General features: G+C 39.1%; 1 protein-coding gene across 1 annotated transcript in view; it reads right to left on the bottom strand.

Moving 5' to 3' along the window:
- The window catches only part of LOC136857637 (DNA-dependent protein kinase catalytic subunit), an 873,484-nt gene that overhangs the window by 391,180 nt on the left and 459,561 nt on the right, over positions 1–22,743 (bottom strand). The window contains exons 25-26 of the mRNA XM_067136445.2: positions 10,730–11,011; positions 6,163–6,393 (exon numbers count right to left, since the gene is read on the bottom strand). Coding sequence (XP_066992546.2) covers positions 6,163–6,393; positions 10,730–11,011 — 513 coding nt within the window. The remainder of the gene's footprint in view (positions 1–6,162; positions 6,394–10,729; positions 11,012–22,743) is intronic.

Genomic DNA, 22,743 nt, shown 5'->3' with positions numbered 1-22,743 from the left:
AAGAAAGGAAAGGCAGTGGGAATAGATGAACTAAGTGCAGATATGCTGAAAGCAGCGGGAGTTCCAGGAATCCAATGGCTCTATAGACTGCTCAACAAGATATGGGAGGAAAATACTATTCCTGAGGACTGGAAGATGGGCATCATTGTACCTCTGTTCAAGAAAGGAAGCCGACGAAAATGTACTAATTACCGTGGTATCACACTACTGTCTCATGTCCTGAAAATATTGGAAAAAATAATAGCGACCAGAATCAGAGATATTGTTGAACCAATTTTGGAAGAAGAGCAGTATGGTTTCAGACCAGGAAGGTCAACTACAGACCTTATATTTGCAATTAGGATGCTAATGGAAAAATACTGGGAGAAGAACAAGCCTTTATTTCTAATATTTTTGGACAATGAGAAAGCATACGATAGTGTACCAAGGGAAAGAATTTGGCAATGCATGAAAGAACTTCAAGTGCGAGACAGCCTCATAGACAAAGTGAAAATGTTGTATAGTGGGAACAGAAGCTGTATTCAAGTAGGATGTGGTTTGTCGGTCTGGTTTGAAACAAAGAGAGGAGTGCAGTAGGGCAGCTCATTGTCACCACTTCTATTTATTATTGTAATGGATGTAGTAATGAAATCTATTAAAAGGAAAGAACATGGAGATATCAAAGCCTTCACATTTGCAGATGGTGTTGCGATCTGGAGTGACTCAGAAGAGGAATTGGGAGAGAGAATACAAAGCTGGAATGAGGAGTTTAAGAAATATGGTTTAAACATCAGCAAGACCAAGACGGTGGTGATGAAAGTGTATGGAGAAGGAGCAGAACCAATAGTCATGTTAAATGAAGCTCAACTGGACAGCGTTCCAATTTTCAAATATACCGGGCGAGTTGGCCGTGCGCATAGAGGCGTGCGGCTGTGAGCTTGCATCCGGGAGACAGTAGGTTCGAATCCCACTATCGGCAGTCCTGAAAATGGTTTTCCGTGGTTTCCCATTTTCACACCAGGCAAATTCTGGGGCTGTACCTTAATTAAGGCCACGGCCGCTTCCTTCCAACTCCTAGGCCTTTCCTATCCCATTGTCGCCATAAGACCTATCTGTGTCAGTGTGACGTAAAGCCCCTAGCAAAAAAAAAAAAAAAAGTTTTCAAATACTTGGGTAGCGTTATATCAAATGACAACCTAGCAAAACATGAGGGGAACAATCGAATCAATAAGCAACACAATTTTACCACCAGGTAAGACACCTGCTGTGGGATGAGCAAATACCCATGAAAACAAAAATGACATTGTACAAGTCCTATTATACACCAATTCTTACATACAGTCTCGAAACCACAACACTGACCAATAGAGATAATTCCAAACTTCAGGCAGCTGAAATGAAATTCCTATGCACTATGATCCAGAAAACTAGGAAAGGCAAGATTAGGAATGAGAAAATTAGAGAAGAAGTAGGAACAGATGATTCTCTCCTCAATAAGATTCAGATATCAAGACTGAAGTGGTTTGGTCACATGAAGAGGATGCCAGTAAACAGAACTGCAAGGAAGGAATTTGACAGAAAGGTAGAAGGAAGACGACCCGTGGGAAGGCCACGAAGGAAATGGATAGATTTAGTTAAGAGCGATGTACTGCTGAGAGGTCATGATTGGGACAAGTTGGTGGAGGAAGAATGGTACAAGGACAGGATGAGATGGAGGAGGCTCATATACCACACCCGGGAAACTGGAGATGGTTTAGGATGATGATGATGATGAACAGGCCAGTTACGACCCGCTGTGACATTTTTCAAATTAAGTCATATGGCAGTTATCACAAAAACCATTGAGGAAACAACGATGAGTTATTTTTGTAAATATACTAGTGCTAAAACATTCAAAATATCTGCAAAAAAGTAACAGGGGCTCCTCCTTTCAATTATACTCAAGGAATCTAAAGAATATGAAACAGACCTTCAGCCTATTAGGTTGTGTCAAGTACATATAGCATATGCCAAAGAGATATTAAGAAGGAACAAATACAGTAGAAGTCTGTTATAGCAAGAACCCATACACGGCAAAAAATTTACTCGCTATAGCAGATTATCTTTATATACGATTTTTCGTAAAAGTCGGTGGGAAAACCACACACACATTAAAATTGATATGAAACAGCAGTCAGTTTGTTCATTACTTGTGTTTTCACAAGTTTCCATATTATGGCTTACTCTTTTATTATTTTTTCTAATTCTGAGTCAACGTGAACACCTATGTTCAATTTCATTCCGAAAAATTGTAGCATCATTCACCTACCATGGTGCATATTTGTGTAGCCCAGTTATGGATGCTGAAAAAATTGTGATGTCACTAAGACAAACTTAAAATCCAGGAAGTAAAAAGCATCCAAATCATCCACCGATGGTGCGTATGTTGAATCGATCAAAGTGTTGTTCCATTCGAGATGACGGTCAAAGTAATCTCCTCACACATGGCTGAATTTAACCTCCAAGTAATTCAAGGTAGAAGAGTGTTTTCAGAAAACAATGTATAATAACCCGGTGGTCCAAAATATAAGGTTTCAACTGACATTTATTTTATAAACAGTGTGATCTGCAAATCTGTAAAATTCTGGAGAGTTTAATATCGAAGTACATCAGAGGGATATGTGATGATAAAAATTGGTTCATGAGGAGCCAGTATGGATTTAGAAAGAAATTTTCTTGTGAGGCACAACTGGTGGGATTTCAGCAGGACGTATCAGATCAGTTGGATTCAGGAGGTCAGTTAGATTGCATAGCCATAGATCTTTCCAAAGCCTTTGATAGAGTGGAACATGGAATATTATTAAAGAAATTGGAGGGAATAGGATTGGACGTAAGGGTTATACGTTGGATAAAAGCATTTCTAAATTCAAGGGTTCAGAAAGTCAAAGTAGGAAATAATGTATCTCAGGAAGAGAAAGTTTGGAAGGGAATTGCACAGGGTAGTATAATCGGTCCGTTACTTTTCTTAATATACGCAAATGATTTAGGGAACAATATAACATCAAAAATAAGATTGTATGCAGATGACATAATTGTTTATAGAGAAATAAACAACATTGAGGATTGTTCAGAATTACAAAGGGACCTTGAAAGTATCCAAGAATGGGTTGAAGAAAATAATATGAAGGTTAATGGAGGCAAATCAACTGTTACAACTTTTACAAACAGGAGCTTTAAAACTGAATTTGAATATACTTTGGATGAGGTAGTTATCCCAAAAGATGGCAAGTGCAAATACTTAGGTGTGAGATTTGAAAGTAATTTGCACTGGAAGGGTCATATTGATGACATTGTTGGGAAAGCATACAGATCATTACATGTCATAATGAGGCTACTTAAAGGATGCAACAAAGAATTAAAAAAGTTACTGGAGTATGGTTCGTCCATTATTGGAATATGCAAACAGTGTTTGGGATCCTCGCCAAGAATACCTAATAAAAGAAATAGATAGTGTGCAGAGGAAAGCAGCAAGATTTGTAACAGGGGATTTCAGGAGAAAGAGTAGTGTATCAGAAATGTTAAAGGAACTTGGGTGGGAAACTTTAAGTAAGAGAAGGGAGAAAACTAGACTTACAGGATTATATAGAGCCTATACAGGAGAAGCAGCATGGGGAGATATCCGTGAGAGGCTTCAGTTGGAAAATAATTATATCGGCAGGACTGACCACAAATATAAAATTAGAAGGAATTTTAGCAGAAGCGATTGGGGTAAATTTTCATTCATTGGGAAGGGTGTGAAGGAGTGGAACAGTTTACCAGGGGTAGTGTTTGATCCTTTTCCAAAATCTGTACAGATATTCAAGAAGAGAATAAACAGCAACAGAGAAAATAAATGAAGTGTTAGAGGGCATTCGACCAGTGCAGGTTACTGTAAATAAAAAAATGTGTGTGAATAAATTAATTCCATCCCCTGGTCTAAGGAGTTTGGACAGCCAAAGTAGGGGACTGCCTGTAGGGGTGAAGTACAGTGGGGACTTCGAGGGCCCTGGGACCGCTATGGTAGCTGTGAAGGCCCTTCAGGAACTCTGAAAAATGGTGGCAAAAGGGGCTCTGGTTGAGACGCAGCAGGTTGTTATGCTACTTAGGATCCAGAACGGGTTAAAAAAAAAAAAAAAAAAAAATAGTAAATAAATAAATGCAATGTAAATATTAATGTTATACCAGTTGTATAGTATCATTTGAAGTAATTCCACATACTGTATATCAGTTGACTATATTTGTAAGTAGTACAGGAGATATTATAAGTAGAATTTTGTAAACAATATAAATTTAGTAAGGATGAGCTGTGTGTTTAATAGAAAACATTGTTAGCGTAAATTGTATAATATTGTATTATAGGAAAAATTTTCTTCTCTTGTTAATTTAATATTTAGTGCTTGACAATAATGTATTTTAGTGTACCATTTGCCACCGAGGTAGACACCTCATTTGCAAATAAAGAGATTTTGATTTTTGATTTGAATAATGCGCTGATACTTTTATACGCCTCAGTGCAATTTTTTTAAAATATTTGTTGTCAGATATCAAGACTGAAGCGGTTTGGTCACATGAAGAGGATGCCAGTAAACAGAACTGCAAGGAAGGAATTTGACAGAAAGGTAGAAGGAAAACGACCCGTGGGAAGGCCACGAAGGAAATGGATAGATTTAGCGATGTACTGCCGAGAGGTCATGATTGGGACAAGTTGGTGGAGGAACAGGAGTGTGATTTAGATGACGACTAAGATCCTGACTTTGAAGCAAAACAAATTCTCGACGATGATCATAATTCCTATTCAGAGACTGATATGGATAATGGTGACTTCATAACGGAAGTGGACGATGAAGACACACCTTATGACACACTATTGTTATTTATCCTTCATCACCTAATGTAATCAGTGTTGGCCGCAATATCTGAAACCAACTCGCCGTTCCGCCTGGGAGAGTGTAATGGGAGGAGCCAATATTCCTACGTTACACCCCTCCCAGTTAGGCGGCACCGTTCCCAGAAGTCTCCACGACAAGGAGGCGCCCAGTGTGACGTCTAAGTTCATACATATCAGATTGTCGGTTGTCTGATGCACGTTAGCCATTGTCTCTCAGCTGTTTGTCACAATGTAAGTGTATGTTATTATTCTGTTCTGTGGATTGCTTTGTAAATAGGTGTTTTCAATGACATTAACTATAAAATTATCGATGTCTAGTACAAATAAGTACATATTATAAAACTTGTGTCGTAATATAAAATATAAGCACCCTTATTTAGGCAAATTACAAATTTTTGTCGAAGTCCGAACTTTCTGACGGTGACTCTTTGCACTATTTAGGCCCATTACTTCATCAAATAGTAGTATAAAACTATTTCACTCTGAAATAATATACATTTTTACCGAATAACAGAACCATTGCTTCTGTACAGCGTAATTTTGGTTTCTTGTTTCTAGGGCTAGATATAGCACCTCCGAGGACATCTAAAGAATTCTAAGGGAACTAGTGACTGAAGAGGCTGCTGGAAATGGCTCCTGGCCGGGTAATGACTACTAATGCAGTCCGGCTGCGGGTTCAGTACCACCAAAGCACCCAAGACGACACCACGCCAGATCTCCTCAAGGATTTGATCCATATTAAAAATGCTTATAGGAAAGGACGGCAAAGATTTAGGGACCCAACTGACCGGGTGGAATACCTGGACCTAGCCTGGGAAGTACGAAATCGATTGCTGGAAGGAAATATTGAAAAATGGGAGGAACTTTGCCGTAATCTCTCGGAAAACTGGTCAGGTCGCTAATTTTGGTGAATTTGCTCAGAAAATTTAGGTGGAGTATATATAAAACGTTAAGCATTCAATTATAAATTTCAGTATAATACCGTAGCGAAGCACGGGTATCTTGCTATTTATAATTAAAATTATTGTAACATTTAAAACAATTATTTTAACAGGATTTCCACTTCGAATGTAATATGGTGTACAACATTTATACTAGTTTTCCTTTTTATTAATTTCATTCAGAAGTACAATGTTATGTGTTGAAGTGAATGTAGCTTCGGTCATATTAAAAATATCACCCACAACTTCAGGGAGACAGTCTCTGCTACAATTACAGCATAGTGCAATGAAAAACAGAGGAAAAACTAGAATGACCAGGAACATTAGCTTTCTTACCTGAAAATGAAGCTTGGCAAAGTCTTCTGAATGTTTTCATTACATAAGTGTTGTTTATCTTGAACTGATGAGGCTATCACACTACGAAGAAGCACAGGGCTCCCTGAAACTTCTAATCCCCGAAGTAATTTACAGAATGCAAGCACAAAACTGTCTCGTTGCAATGAACTTGGAGATAATTCTGATGAAAACTGGGGAAAGTGCTGTTCCCGTAATTTCTGGAGTGCATTCCTGTAAATAATGTGAGAAATTCATTAACAGACAAGACACCTTGGGAAGAATGAGCAACATTTACAAATGGCGCGGTCCGCACATTTCGACGACAGTCCAGAACATTATTATTATTATTATTAGGGTGGGTGATATTAGTTGAATTTAGGTTATTATTATTATTATTATTAATGATATTCTGGACCCCGCAGTAAGATATGAGACCGCTACTTGGTGGTAAATTATGTCTCCTGCCATTGTCATTGTTGAAAATGTGACCAGCACCATTGTCGCGTGTAGGCAAGTGTGCGGGATTTCTGGCGATACGAATGATATAATTCCGTGCATTATTGACCTTATCATAGAGGTGAACAATTGCATGGCCAATATCATTCCTATTGTTTATTTCAAATGTGTTTAAATTTTTATTTATATGCCAGGAGAATCTACTGTAATCAAAGTTTAAGTTCTCCAAAGGAAAAGATGGCTTTTGAAAACGAACCCAAGCAAAAAAAATGATCAGTTTATGATCAGAATCAAGTACATTATGAACAGTAAAATCAATTGGTCTCAACTCCCTTTTCACCCCACCACCGTTAAGTTGATTTACCCCCACCCCCAAAAAAAGGAGGCGTGTTTCTTTATGTTTAATACCAATGTTCACATCCGTTACTTTCGGTTTTGAGATATAAGTATCCCCATAAAAAGAATTCACTTTTTCACTTCCATTCACACTCCCCCCTGTTAAGTGAATTTTCCGAAAAACATACTTGTTTCTTTATTAGTAAAGGATCTTATAAATACCAATTATCACAACTGTAACATCTTCAGTTTTTGAGATGTGCGTCATAAAAGGAATTCAACTCCTTTTCACCCCTGCCCCCCACGATGATTTTTCCCCAAAAATGAGATTTTTTTTTTTTTTTTAAGGAGATCCAAATACCAATTTTCACGTCTGTAACAACTTTAGTTTTTATTACATGTACGTATCCTCATACAATTAATTCAATTCATTTTTCAATTCTTTCACCCCCCCACCTTCATTGGCTTTTCCTAAATCAAAGGAATATGCGTTTCTTTACTTTTAAAGCAGATTCCAAATACTAATTTTCATGTCTGCAACATCTTTCGTTTTTGAGATGATAGTATCTTCATACAAATAATTCAACTAATTTATCAATTCCCCCCTCCCCAAGTGGATTTCCGAAAGCCAAAAATACATATTTCTTTATTTTTAAAGGAGATTCCAAATACCAATTTTCATGTCTGTAACATCTTCAGTTTTTGAGACATCAGTATCCTAATAAAAAGAATTCAACCCCATTTTCAGTCATGTTTTACCCCACCCCCCCAAGTGGTTTTTCCAAAAACAAAAAAATATATTTTTAACATAGGTTAAAAATACCATTTTTCACTTCTGTAACATGTTAAGTTTTTGAGATATACTGTAGACAGGCTCCTTTTAAAATTTCACGCTCTTTTTAGTTCCTCGTAAGTGGACTTTCTGAAAACACATCACCTATGTTTATTTACTTTTACAGGAGATTCCAAATACCACTTTTTACGTCTGTAACATTTTATGTTTCTGAGATATACTGTAGATATAGTCTTTCTAAAAATTCACCCCATTTGTCACTCCTGTTTAACCCCCATTAATTGGATTTTCCAAAAACAAAAAAATACGTGTTCCGTTATTTTCTAAGGAGTTTCTAAATACTAATTTTCAGGTCTGTAAAATCTTCAGTTTCTGAGATGTAAGTATCCTCATTAAAGGCATTCAAGCCCATTTTCAACCCTCCTAGTGGAGTTTTCCGAAAACAAAATGATGCGTGTTTCTTTATTTTTTAAGGAGATTCTATATACCAATTTTTACATCTGTAAACTTTTAAAGTTTTGAGATATGGAAACACTCATTTTAAAAATTCACCCTCGTTTTCACCCCCTTAGCAACAGAATATCCAAAAATCCACCGTTAGCAAGCACCTACATTGTAATATATGTATCCTCAAAATTTCATGTCTTTATGTCCAGTAGTTTTGGCTCGACGATAAGTCGGTCGGTCGGTCACCCAAGACATGTTCTTTTATATATGAGTCATCCAGTTGCAAAACGCGCTATGTCAATTTTTCCTCAAAATGAGTTATCACCACCATTGTATGCAGCACATCAAAATACACAATCCAGTAATGTAATACGTGAGCAAATGCCATTTAATCCATACGTTTAAAGGTGACAAATAACGGAACTGCTGCAGAAGTCGTTATGTCCAGCATGTGCTATGCAGCAAAGCTCATTATGTCCCAGAACCCTGTAAGAAGATCGTGCATGAACAAAATCAGGCAACTGTGTTATGAGAGGTGAAGTAAACTATAACAGCGATTGTGGTGGAAGTGAAAAGCATATTGAAGCATGGGAAACCCTTTTCTGCTATTGTGCCAGTACCAGTGGAGGAAGGGGATCCTCTTAAGAAAGGAAAGCTCAACGACCTGAACACATTGCTGACCAAACATTACGGGAAAGAGTGGATAAGTAACGATGACCTCGCGTCGTACAAGACACTGTTTGACCAGCGGAAAACTTTAAACAGTGAAATGCAAGACAATGACATTGATGTGGGAGATTTTGTTGAGGGCAGTAATGGATTGTTAATAAACTGTAAAAAGTTACAGAACTTATAAAACGTTTTGAATGAGTGATGATTTCTTGATGTAATCATAAAATCAAAGAGCAGGGATTAGATATCAAAACATTATATCCTAACCTTAAAATTATTACCATTCATGTTATTTTCATAAAAACCCATCGGTTGTGTGTTTATTTACCACCTCATCACATATCAATATTGACCATAATTTACACTTCATGTCAGTTTCAACCAGTCATGGTCAACTGTCACTGAAATATTATTGAAATGTGACTACTGCACCTGATAGGAAAGTGTTTCAAAATTATCAAAGGTGATTTGCAATGGTTTTTTGTTTGTAAACTAATGCATAGTATTTTCAAGGCAGTGAGTGAATCAAATATGGCGGCAATTACAAAGAGATTTGCAGAAGTGACGTTATCTTACTGCTATGTAATATATTTTTTTTTTTTTTGCTAGGGGCTTTACGTCGCACCGACACAGATAGGTCTTATGGCGACGATGGGATAGGAAAGGCCTAGGAGTTGGAAGGAAGCGGCCGTGGCCTTAATTAAGGTACAGCCCCAGCATTTGCCTGGTGTGAAAATGGGAAACCATAGAAAAATGTAATAAATTAATATATGAAATATTTATTTAATTTTCATTTTGTTAATACTGTTTATGAAACATTTCTTTCACTAAATTGTCTTACCAAACACAACTTGTGGTTTCATTTTGTTCAGATAATTCACGTGCTCTTGAAATTATTGATAAGAAGAAACACACTCAGTATATTACCCACGATTATTACAAATCATTTCTTCCATTCTTGCATTTTTTTGTGTTGGTTAGTGTAAATAATTTCTTCTTCTTTTACTGAATAATCAACGTGTTTATTCTTACAGTATTTCCAATCTTTCTTTGTACTTTAAAGCTTTTGATGTTCATTTATTGGAACCAATTTAAAGATCCCACACATTTAATTATTTTTATCATCAAGCAAACTAGTCAGAACATAACCTCATCCATCAAAATAAGTACAATTCCCATAAGAAGTGATAATCTTCACTTCAGTGAAATGTGGGAAGTACGGCCTGTGGTCCATCCAAAACTGACAATTACAAACGAAAACAGTATGACAGGTTATGTATGGGAGGAAACTCATAAGCTGCAGGTGATATTTAATACTGAATCATGCCATTTCCCCATGAGAAAGTGTTTTAAACGGTTAAGTCCAACTCGTTGGCTGGTCAGCGTGTTGCCCTTCGGTTCACAGGGTCCCGGGTTTGATTCCCGACCGGGTCGGGGATTTTAATCGCTTCTGATTAATTCTTTTGGCTCGGGAACAGGGTGTTTGTGTATAACACGGCCAAATCCACATGTGTGACACAGTCCGCACCTGCAATCCTACAAGTATGGGAAAAAGCGGTAGGAAGAAAAGAGTATTTTAAAGGGTTAAGGCAGTGCATGATATTCTTACACAAATTATGCTCATTTTAAAAACATTTGCAATCGATGAAATATTAATATTTCCTCTGGGAACTTCATTTCTGATATGCTCTTTTTGTTCCAGGCTTTTACAGGACATTTGGGCAAATTTTCTCAACAATTCCAACCACCCTGCATACTTAAGGGTTTTTAAATTCAGATACAAAATGTTTAGTTCTAGGCAATTACCACAAGAGATTTACACAGTATTTTGAGAATTACTTGTGAAGTAGTAAGATAACATACTCAAGTTCACTATCACTCTTCTGGTTTTTACTGGCGAGACAAGGCAGCAGGTCCAGTGCATGGTTCTTGTAATGAAGAGGTAGATCAGGAGCGACCAGCTGGGTTATTATCCATTTTTTGACGTAATCATGAGACATGAAACGGCCAATGGGCTGTTTTGAGCATGCTGCAACCTGGTTCAACAGCAACAGTAGCTGTGTACAGTTCTCTGTACTGGTATCTGCCCATGATAACAAAGCTGGCCAATGCTGCAGAACAGCTGATGCACATCTATCAGCATAGCTGCAAAAAAAGCACACAAACAGATTGTATATAAAATGCAGAGTGTGATTTTTCTCATAAGTGTGTTTTATCCTGCAGTGATAATAGGAAAATAAAGTTCAACTGTGGCATAAATCCTATAGTATTTATCATCATCATCATCATCATCATCTCTCATTAGCCAAGCAAGTGGTCTGATTAGAAAGGAAATGACAATTTTTTACATCTGAATCTCTAAAATTCTGAACAATGTAAAAATGCAGAAAACAATATATTCTCTATCCTCTTCTTTATTTACTCCTCCAATGAAATGAAATTCTAGCTGCACTGAAGAAGTAATATACTTTCCATGGGAACAGAATTCCATGAAACATCTAATAAAAATCTGAAATGATCTAAGAGAGAAGAAGAGGTTTTGACAGAACACATGCATAATGACAAGTTGGGCAATCTACCTATCTTATAGTAGTATGCTTGAAAGAGTATCTGAAATTTTCAAGTTTGTATCTTTTAAATTTCTGTATAATTTCATTAACATATATTTCTAACTGTTATCTTCTCATGTTATGCAAAGATACGCTTGTAGTTTTAAGGAACTGTTGATATGATCATGGTCAATGGTATGGAATCCTGTAGTCATGTCCTAGTCTGTCAACCATGGCCAATGACTTCAGTCGACAAGCAATGGTCCCGAGAGTCATGATACCAGTTACTATTGAATAGGAGTGGGTATCTTGGATATATTCTGAACCGTGGTTCTCCTTATGCCCTGTCAGCTAGGACTACCCAATCCACTGGAGGTCATTAAACTGTTAAAAGTGAAAAATACTCGCAGAGATGACGAGTGAGCAAAGCCATCACAGCCTACTTCACAGAAATGTTTGGTTCATGCTCACAATATTTTAGCAAGTCTCAGGCCTATCTATAGGAGTGAAGGAGTCCCCAATTCCATTTGACTCACCAGGGACTCCATGAAAACAACTATGCAAATGAAATGAAATTTAATGGGGTACTATAAATTTCAGTGCAGCTTATCAAAGTAACAACGCCTAATCAAGACAGCAGGGAGGATGCATCTGGGAGTATTAGGAGTAAATGGTATTACGGCCACGGGGATAAGAAGAAAAGAAGCAGAAGATAAGGTGTTCTTAAAATGTGCAAGCAAGCAAGCAAGCAAGCAAGCAAGCAAGCAAGCAAGCAAGCAAGCAAGCAAGCAAGCAAGCAAGCAAGCAAGCAAGCAAGCAAGCAAGCAAGCAAGCAAGCAAGCAAGCAAGCAAGCAAGCAAGCAAGCAAGCAAGCAAGCAAGCAAGCAAGCAAGCAAGCAAGCAAGCAAGCAAGCAAGCAAGCAAGCAAGCAAGCAAGCAAGCAAGCAAGCAAGCAAGCAAGCAAGCAAGCAAGCAAGCAAGCAAGCAAGCAAGCAAGCAAGCAAGCAAGCAAGCAAGCAAGCAAGCAAGCAAGCAAGCAAGCAAGCAAGCAAGCAAGCAAGCAAGCAAGCAAGCAAGCAAGCAAGCAAGCAAGCAAGCAAGCAAGCAAGCAAGCAAGCAAGCAAGCAAGCAAGCAAGCAAGCAAGCAAGCAAGCAAGCAAGCAAGCAAGCAAGCAAGCAAGCAAGCAAGCAAGCAAGCAAGCAAGCAAGCAAGCAAGCAAGCAAGCAAGCAAGCAAGCAAGCAAGCAAGCAAGCAAGCAAGCAAGCAAGCAAGCAAGCAAGCAAGCAAGCAAGCAAGCAAGCAAGCAAGCAAGCAAGCAAGCAAGCAAGCAAGCAAGCAAGCAAGCAAGCAAGCAAGCAAGCAAGCAAGCAAGCAAGCAAGCAAGCAAGCAAGCAAGCAAGCAAGCAAGCAAGCAAGCAAGCAAGCAAGCAAGCAAGCAAGCAAGCAAGCAAGCAAGCAAGCAAGCAAGCAAGCAAGCAAGCAAGCAAGCAAGCAAGCAAGCAAGCAAGCAAGCAAGCAAGCAAGCAAGCAAGCAAGCAAGCAAGCAAGCAAGCAAGCAAGCAAGCAAGCAAGCAAGCAAGCAAGCAAGCAAGCAAGCAAGCAAGCAAGCAAGCAAGCAAGCAAGCAAGCAAGCAAGCAAGCAAGCAAGCAAGCAAGCAAGCAAGCAAGCAAGCAAGCAAGCAAGCAAGCAAGCAAGCAAGCAAGCAAGCAAGCAAGCAAGCAAGCAAGCAAGCAAGCAAGCAAGCAAGCAAGCAAGCAAGCAAGCAAGCAAGCAAGCAAGCAAGCAAGCAAGCAAGCAAGCAAGCAAGCAAGCAAGCAAGCAAGCAAGCAAGCAAGCAAGCAAGCAAGCAAGCAAGCAAGCAAGCAAGCAAGCAAGCAAGCAAGCAAGCAAGCAAGCAAGCAAGCAAGCAAGCAAGCAAGCAAGCAAGCAAGCAAGCAAGCAAGCAAGCAAGCAAGCAAGCAAGCAAGCAAGCAAGCAAGCAAGCAAGCAAGCAAGCAAGCAAGCAAGCAAGCAAGCAAGCAAGCAAGCAAGCAAGCAAGCAAGCAAGCAAGCAAGCAAGCAAGCAAGCAAGCAAGCAAGCAAGCAAGCAAGCAAGCAAGCAAGCAAGCAAGCAAGCAAGCAAGCAAGCAAGCAAGCAAGCAAGCAAGCAAGCAAGCAAGCAAGCAAGCAAGCAAGCAAGCAAGCAAGCAAGCAAGCAAGCAAGCAAGCAAGCAAGCAAGCAAGCAAGCAAGCAAGCAAGCAAGCAAGCAAGCAAGCAAGCAAGCAAGCAAGCAAGCAAGCAAGCAAGCAAGCAAGCAAGCAAGCAAGCAAGCAAGCAAGCAAGCAAGCAAGCAAGCAAGCAAGCAAGCAAGCAAGCAAGCAAGCAAGCAAGCAAGCAAGCAAGCAAGCAAGCAAGCAAGCAAGCAAGCAAGCAAGCAAGCAAGCAAGCAAGCAAGCAAGCAAGCAAGCAAGCAAGCAAGCAAGCAAGCAAGCAAGCAAGCAAGCAAGCAAGCAAGCAAGCAAGCAAGCAAGCAAGCAAGCAAGCAAGCAAGCAAGCAAGCAAGCAAGCAAGCAAGCAAGCAAGCAAGCAAGCAAGCAAGCAAGCAAGCAAGCAAGCAAGCAAGCAAGCAAGCAAGCAAGCAAGCAAGCAAGCAAGCAAGCAAGCAAGCAAGCAAGCAAGCAAGCAAGCAAGCAAGCAAGCAAGCAAGCAAGCAAGCAAGCAAGCAAGCAAGCAAGCAAGCAAGCAAGCAAGCAAGCAAGCAAGCAAGCAAGCAAGCAAGCAAGCAAGCAAGCAAGCAAGCAAGCAAGCAAGCAAGCAAGCAAGCAAGCAAGCAAGCAAGCAAGCAAGCAAGCAAGCAAGCAAGCAAGCAAGCAAGCAAGCAAGCAAGCAAGCAAGCAAGCAAGCAAGCAAGCAAGCAAGCAAGCAAGCAAGCAAGCAAGCAAGCAAGCAAGCAAGCAAGCAAGCAAGCAAGCAAGCAAGCAAGCAAGCAAGCAAGCAAGCAAGCAAGCAAGCAAGCAAGCAAGCAAGCAAGCAAGCAAGCAAGCAAGCAAGCAAGCAAGCAAGCAAGCAAGCAAGCAAGCAAGCAAGCAAGCAAGCAAGCAAGCAAGCAAGCAAGCAAGCAAGCAAGCAAGCAAGCAAGCAAGCAAGCAAGCAAGCAAGCAAGCAAGCAAGCAAGCAAGCAAGCAAGCAAGCAAGCAAGCAAGCAAGCAAGCAAGCAAGCAAGCAAGCAAGCAAGCAAGCAAGCAAGCAAGCAAGCAAGCAAGCAAGCAAGCAAGCAAGCAAGCAAGCAAGCAAGCAAGCAAGCAAGCAAGCAAGCAAGCAAGCAAGCAAGCAAGCAAGCAAGCAAGCAAGCAAGCAAGCAAGCAAGCAAGCAAGCAAGCAAGCAAGCAAGCAAGCAAGCAAGCAAGCAAGCAAGCAAGCAAGCAAGCAAGCAAGCAAGCAAGCAAGCAAGCAAGCAAGCAAGCAAGCAAGCAAGCAAGCAAGCAAGCAAGCAAGCAAGCAAGCAAGCAAGCAAGCAAGCAAGCAAGCAAGCAAGCAAGCAAGCAAGCAAGCAAGCAAGCAAGCAAGCAAGCAAGCAAGCAAGCAAGCAAGCAAGCAAGCAAGCAAGCAAGCAAGCAAGCAAGCAAGCAAGCAAGCAAGCAAGCAAGCAAGCAAGCAAGCAAGCAAGCAAGCAAGCAAGCAAGCAAGCAAGCAAGCAAGCAAGCAAGCAAGCAAGCAAGCAAGCAAGCAAGCAAGCAAGCAAGCAAGCAAGCAAGCAAGCAAGCAAGCAAGCAAGCAAGCAAGCAAGCAAGCAAGCAAGCAAGCAAGCAAGCAAGCAAGCAAGCAAGCAAGCAAGCAAGCAAGCAAGCAAGCAAGCAAGCAAGCAAGCAAGCAAGCAAGCAAGCAAGCAAGCAAGCAAGCAAGCAAGCAAGCAAGCAAGCAAGCAAGCAAGCAAGCAAGCAAGCAAGCAAGCAAGCAAGCAAGCAAGCAAGCAAGCAAGCAAGCAAGCAAGCAAGCAAGCAAGCAAGCAAGCAAGCAAGCAAGCAAGCAAGCAAGCAAGCAAGCAAGCAAGCAAGCAAGCAAGCAAGCAAGCAAGCAAGCAAGCAAGCAAGCAAGCAAGCAAGCAAGCAAGCAAGCAAGCAAGCAAGCAAGCAAGCAAGCAAGCAAGCAAGCAAGCAAGCAAGCAAGCAAGCAAGCAAGCAAGCAAGCAAGCAAGCAAGCAAGCAAGCAAGCAAGCAAGCAAGCAAGCAAGCAAGCAAGCAAGCAAGCAAGCAAGCAAGCAAGCAAGCAAGCAAGCAAGCAAGCAAGCAAGCAAGCAAGCAAGCAAGCAAGCAAGCAAGCAAGCAAGCAAGCAAGCAAGCAAGCAAGCAAGCAAGCAAGCAAGCAAGCAAGCAAGCAAGCAAGCAAGCAAGCAAGCAAGCAAGCAAGCAAGCAAGCAAGCAAGCAAGCAAGCAAGCAAGCAAGCAAGCAAGCAAGCAAGCAAGCAAGCATCATAAGGATGAGAAACGGGATAAAATTTAAATCAATCCACCATAATACAGTGTACCATGTTATTTATGCAGTGGGGGACAGGAGCATAAGTTTGTGAGTGAAGTGAATATCTCAGAAATTTTTCTGGGTTTGATCTCAAAAGGTAATAAATTAAGAGTTAAATGAACATCTTAAGCCTATTCAACCTCTAGGTCATTATTTTGAAAAACAAAAAAGTTTCACAATGTCTAAGAATGGCTTGCATTTTTCGGTCTGTCCCTACTCACTGCGGAGATATTAGTACCTGTATTTTTGTTTTCTAAATGTCTACAGCTGTGAATTTAACCTTTTGGAATGTATTTATGTGTATATATTACATTGCTAAGGAAATTACTTAGGGTGCTGCATTAAAAAAAAAAAAAGAAGCAGTGTGATTGGACAAAAATTGATGGGAACTTCCAAATTTCCTGAAAAATGCATCCCACCCCAGACATTGATGGAAACATATGTGTAACTTAAAAAATGTAACTTAAACATATGAATGAGGATCTTAACTACTCCAATCAACCCGGATATTTTTTCAAAGATACAACAACAGGATAGAGCCTCTATGGCTCAGACGGCAGCGCGTCGGCCTCTCACCACTGGATACCATGGTTCAAATCCCGGTCACTCCATGTGAGATTTGTGCTGGACAAAGCGGAGGTGAGACAGGTTTTTCTCCGGGTACTCCGGTTTTCCCTGTCATCTTTTATTCCAGCAACACTCTCCATTCTCATTTCATAGCATCTATCAATTAAGAGATGAAAGTATATGATTTTCCACCTGTTCAATACAAATTCAAATGTGATATACAATGAAATGTCACATTTTATTCATAAATATTAGGGACCGGTTTCGGCATATCTATGCCATCATCAGCCTAAAGTTAGATACACAAGGACACAAGTAAATTACACATGTCAATACACAAATAAACTTTCTAACATATTGGCAATTCATAATAGCGTTGATATATACAATATACAGACGGCATGTGGTGCATGAGGTCCGTTTTGAAACAAGATCTCTAGAATTGCATTTCACCACCTGATGACATAGTGCTTTGTGAACTCATACTCGTCAACTACGGCCTCAGCCACTCACATGTTCTTTGTACTTCTGAGAGTTAGAAACTTAAAACCATCTGGCAACCTGTCAACTAAGCTACCGCTATTTCAAGTAAGACTTATTTGATTCTTAAAGCCGCTCAATTTAACTTGGCTTACCACCTATATTCTAATGAGGAACTATTTTAACAAACATTAAATAACGAACAGCTATTCTCGTTTACAATGTAACAATACTGGACACTGTTACTAATTTTATTTACATGAGTATTTTTACGCGATAGAATGTCTTAAATTTTAATACTATAGGAATTTCAACACCCCAAATTTTTATTAGGTTATAAGCTGTTCAGACATAAGTGTTTTAAAAGACATCTTTTGTTATTTAACACACAATTGTAACAGTAGGTAATAGATATCACAGAATTGTAAATAGATCATTTTATCTTTATCGTAAATTTTATAAAAGGTATAATTGAGAGCTTTTATACATTCAAAATTTTGTATATATCAACGCTATTATGAATTGCCAATATGTTAGAAAGTTTATTTGTGTATTGACATGTGTAATTTACTTGTGTCCTTGTGTATCTAACTTTAGGCTGATGATGGCATAGATATGCCGAAACCGGTCCTTAATATTTATGAATAAAATGTGACATTTCATTGTATATCACATTTGAATTTGTATTGAACAGGTCGAAAATCATATACTTTCATCTCTTAATTGTAAATCTTTTTTCAATACGGACCAATTATGAAGTTTTTAACATTAAATAAGCATCTATCAGTCATTAATAAATCACTTTGGGAGTGGTGACTCCATCGTACTAATAGCCTATGTATTATTCATTAATTACATCCCTGATCCGGTCAATGACTGGAAAACAGGTTGTAGGTTTTCATTTTCACAACAACAGGATAATAATGCATGCTGTTTTATTTTTCCAAAGCCCTCCTGGTATTTTATGACTGGAAAACAGGTTGTAGGTTTTCATTTTCACAACAACAGGATAATAATGCATGCTGTTTTATTTTTCCAAAGCCCTCCTGGTATTTTATCACCCCTTAAATAACTTCAAGACTACTTGAGTGAATTTCTATAACAATACTGCAGAAAAAAAAAAAAACGAACATGCATTCTTTAGCAAAAACTGGCAGTTCTCTTCAGACTTAAGCTGTTGAGATAAAAAGGTTTTTTGGCATTGGTACATAGGTTGCATCCTATATCCACTACTTTCAATATGCTAACAGAATGGAATTCAATTAAAATTAGACAGTTTTGCCAAGGCCAGTGATAGGTTCTTTGCTCTCAGGAAAAATGTGCATGTAGTGCACACAGTTTTAATAAACCACAAGATGCCAAAAACAATGCTCTGTGGAAAAGATTTAATTCATTAATGACTGTGCCAGGAGAGCATGGTTTTAGATTCCTAGAGACCAGAGTACACATTCCATCAATGAGCAAATTATTTTATTCTGATGGCAGATGTACAATCAAAATGTTGAAAATAAGCCCTAATCTGAGGGATTAAAGAACTTTCTTTTAACAACTTCCACAGGAATCCTGATTGATTTGAAGTGTCCCAGGGAAAACCCACACTTTTGCCTTGAAGAGAACTACATTTAGGACCCTCTGTTGTGATACATTTAGTATTCATAGCTTTGTCTACTTAAATGGACATTTCACTTTTTTTGTTTTGTTTACTCACAATATATGAAGCCATCTATTTTCATTTCTGACTCAATTTATAACTGTTAGATTCTACAGTCTGCCAAAATTGATTTTGAATAAATAAATTTATAAAGTATCTGAAAAAGAAAACATGGATGGTAATAGAATTATACCTGAACAGGAAACAACTTAATTAGAATGACATGTTTCGTTTCAGAACGTTACCATGGCTTCGTTGTGCTCTGGCATCAAACCAGAAAAGAAACTTAGGTGGTCAAAGGCAGAGAGACCTCCCATCAGAGACACCTTCATTTCACTGGCTTGAAAGACTCTCCTGTCTTAGACCAGGTTCTTAGGTATAATCAGTGCATGAATGCTGTTGATGCGAGTAATAGACAAACAGAATATTACCACACTTGGTTTTGGCAACTGTCAACAGTTGGACGTTATACAGGAGAGATTGTTTAAGAAATCAGAAAAGGAGAAGAAAAGGTAAGGACTTGTTGCAGTTTCAGATGGAAGTAGCTGAAGCTCTCATTTCAACACCAGAGATATAGAGAAAATGGTGTGCTCCTGAAGAAGATGAAACTCTGTTGATGACAATGAACCTGCAAAGAACAGCAAGATCTACGCTCCACTGCCAACAGCAGGATGACACAAAAGCTATGATGAATATGACCACCAATAAGACATCTTCCTCTCTCCTTCCACCATTCCTCATCCATCATTTTGTACCACTTCAAGTTTCTTCTTCTTGCACTCCTCTTTAATAAATCAATCCACCTTTTTCTAGGCCTCCCATTGCTCTCTTTCCCTCGAACTTCATCTCCATTATCTGTTCTGGTATTCTTTCCTTCTCCATCCTCTTCACATGCCCAAACCATCGTAGTTTACTCCCATCAGTTCTCTCATTTAGGTTTTCTATTCTGACCTCCTTGCCTACATCTTTGTTTCTCAATCTGTCTTTCCTATAATAATTCTGAGGTATTTCATTTCACTGGCTTGAATTCTACTCTCCTCCCTACTTGTCACTGTCAAGATCTCAGCCGGATAGGTCAATATGGATGCATAACACATTTTGTACACTATCTCATTTTACTTTGTTGGTACGGCGCTTCCTTATTCCCGACAAGGTTTATTACACTTTGCTGGAATGCATTGGCCTGTTGCATCCTCTTGCTAATCTCCATCTTCAGCCTTGTATTCTGCATTAATTCAATAATAATAATAATAATAATAATAATAATAATAATAATAATAATAATAATAATCGTATGGCCTCAGCTACCGTTTGCAGACATTTCGAATTGACGCCATCTGGCTGTCTGCTCGTCAATTTTGACGTTCCGGTTTACTCTGTCTGCCATCTAGCGGACCTAGAGTAAACCGGATCTCTCTTGGGCGTCTATGGCTGAGATTTAATTAATTTTGTCGGGTAAATATCAAATGTATCACCAGAGATCTTTTACATGCCGACATCGTACGACATGGAGTGTCGAATGGACTTTTTTCCGCCCTTCAAAAATCCGACTACCTCTGCCGGGTTTGAACCCGCTATCTTGAAATTGTCAAAAATTTCAAGGCTTTGACCACCAATTTCCACAATGCCTTTCCTTTGTCTTTGTTCCCTTGATATTCCATGGTCTTGCTTTTCTCTGCAGTGATTTTCATATCATACTTCTCAGTTTTCTTGTTCAGTGCATCAAGTTGTCCTTGCACTTCTTTGCTGTTTCTTCCCAAGACCACAATATTGTCTGCAAGTAACTTCAACTCCCTATTCCCATATGCTACCTTTGTCTCCTTTACTATTTTGTCCATAACCATTAGAAACAAAAGATGCAACAGTGCACTCTCCTGTCTTAGACCAGGTTTATTTCTAAACCATTCTGTCTTTCTAAAGCGAGCCTCCGTGGCTCAGACGGCAGCGTGTCGGCCTCTCACAGCTGGATACCGAGGTTCAAACCCCGGTCACTCCACGTGAGATTTGTGCTGGACAAAGTGGAGACGGGACAGGTTTTTCTCCAGGTACTCCCGTTTTCCCTGTCATCATTCATTCCAGCAACACTCTCCATTATCATTTCATAGCAATTCTCAGTCATTCATAAATCAGTCTGGGAGTGGTGACCCCATTGTAATATTAGCCTATGTATGGTTCATTCATTACATCCCTGACCCGGTCAAAGACTGGAAAAAAGGTTGTAGGTTTTCATTCTGTCTTTCTAAACAGAGTCTGTATGCTGCTGACACAGTTTTTGTACACTGCTTGAACCATTTCTACACTTTGTGTACCCAGTATCGTTTTGACCATGGTATCGCACATCACCTCGCTGGGAACACAATCGTATGCCTTTGTTAGATCATTGAATGTCCTGACCAGATCCTTTCCATTTTCCCAATACTTTTCCATTACAATGGAACCTCAATTCTAGGACTTTGGAGGGACAACAGAAAAAAACCACCATAGAACACAGAAAAACAGAAAATCTGTTTACGAATTCAACCATCAACAATTTGGCTAAACTTCACAAAAATCAAATATGTATAATTATAATCTTACGAACACTCCTAAACCAAACCAAACTACAGCTCTAATGGGTGTTCGCCTACCAAGCATCTACTGCTAAGCCCAAAGGCCTGCAGATTGTGAGGTGACGCACGGTCAGTGTGTCGAATCCTCTCAGCAGTTATCCCAGGCTCTCTAGACTGGGATCGCCATCTAACCATTACATAGCTCCTCAATTAAAGGTAATCACGTAGGCTGAGAAGACCAGGGACCAGCCCTCATATCCAGGTAAAAATGCCTGACCTGTCCAGAAATCGAACATGAGGCCTCCAGGTGAGAGGCAGGCAAGCTAGACAGTGGGGCCAGCTTCAAAGATTAATTACATGAGTTAAAAATCTTGATACTTTACAGTAAGTTTTCCTGGAAAAACTTAGGCAGTTTTCCGTGAAAATTTCTTTCAGGTCAGCAAATTTGATCAGCCAAATCACTGAAAAATATAGTAACACCAAGCCACACAACAATCCATCAAAAATAGTTTTTAAATTCTCTAATGTAATAAAACAAAGCACATTAGATACGAATGCGCTCAACATGATGGCAAAATCCCTTCTTCTTTTTTTATTTATTTTTATCTTCAATTGTAATTTGGTCACCGGTATACAGTTTGTAAGAAGTTTATAGAAATCTTGTACTACGTAAATTAGGCCTACATCGACTTTTAACAGTTATGTAATATAAGTATCAATTCACAAAAGTTCTCAAATTCATTCTACTCAATTCTGCCCTTCACTAATCACAAGCAAATTTGAAGGAGAAAACATATGATCAAAAGTCCAGAAATTTCCATCATTCATGACCTTCAGCACAGCTGGAAAGCATGCTCGCTACAAAAGCTAGTACGAGCAGAAAATTATACAAACTTTTTAAATGTTGTGCTGCACAAATAAAACAACTACAGATTTTATGACATTTTAATGTAAATGTAAAATTCTGTGTCCTATATTAGGACCAAAACAGTAATAGGGAATCCCAAGACCTCCCGTGGCTTTATATATGTAAACTCTTTCCACCTAGTGAATAAAGTAAGCATGAACAAAACCACATAACTTCGACTGCTTCACACTAAGCAGTCCACCCAGTAAATAGTACAAATCTAAATTTAAAAATACGAGTTGTTTCGAAAAGTTTGAAGTTTAAAGTATAAAGTATTGAATGCAAAAGTGTTTTATTGATTGAAAATTATATTATTGTTCTAAGCTTCTCATCAATAAATTAAATATCCGATATCTGCTCACAGAAATCCCTCTTTATCTCACATTGGTAGCTGTCAATGGCGAGGAAAATCACGCGCAATTGCACGACTTTGAGTCAGTTCGTTTCAAACCTGCTTCAATGACTGGTGTTATAAAGCGTAAGCGAGGGAAACCTCTGAAAAGTGAAGAGAAGACTATTGCCTTAAATGTATTTAATAAGTTTATGGAAATATATCCTAACAGTTCAACTGATGATATCATGAAATTAACATCAGAGTTCACTGGTGTCTCTCTTTCGAGTGATTACAGTGTGTGGAGATAATTTACTACTACTAGCTGTGTTACCACACTAGGTAA

This window comes from Anabrus simplex, chromosome 1 (genome assembly GCF_040414725.1).
Source record: "Anabrus simplex isolate iqAnaSimp1 chromosome 1, ASM4041472v1, whole genome shotgun sequence".
Taxonomy (NCBI): domain Eukaryota; kingdom Metazoa; phylum Arthropoda; class Insecta; order Orthoptera; family Tettigoniidae; genus Anabrus; species Anabrus simplex.
Note: the sequence above shows the minus strand (reverse complement) of the source record. Positions and strands in the feature narration are given on the sequence as shown.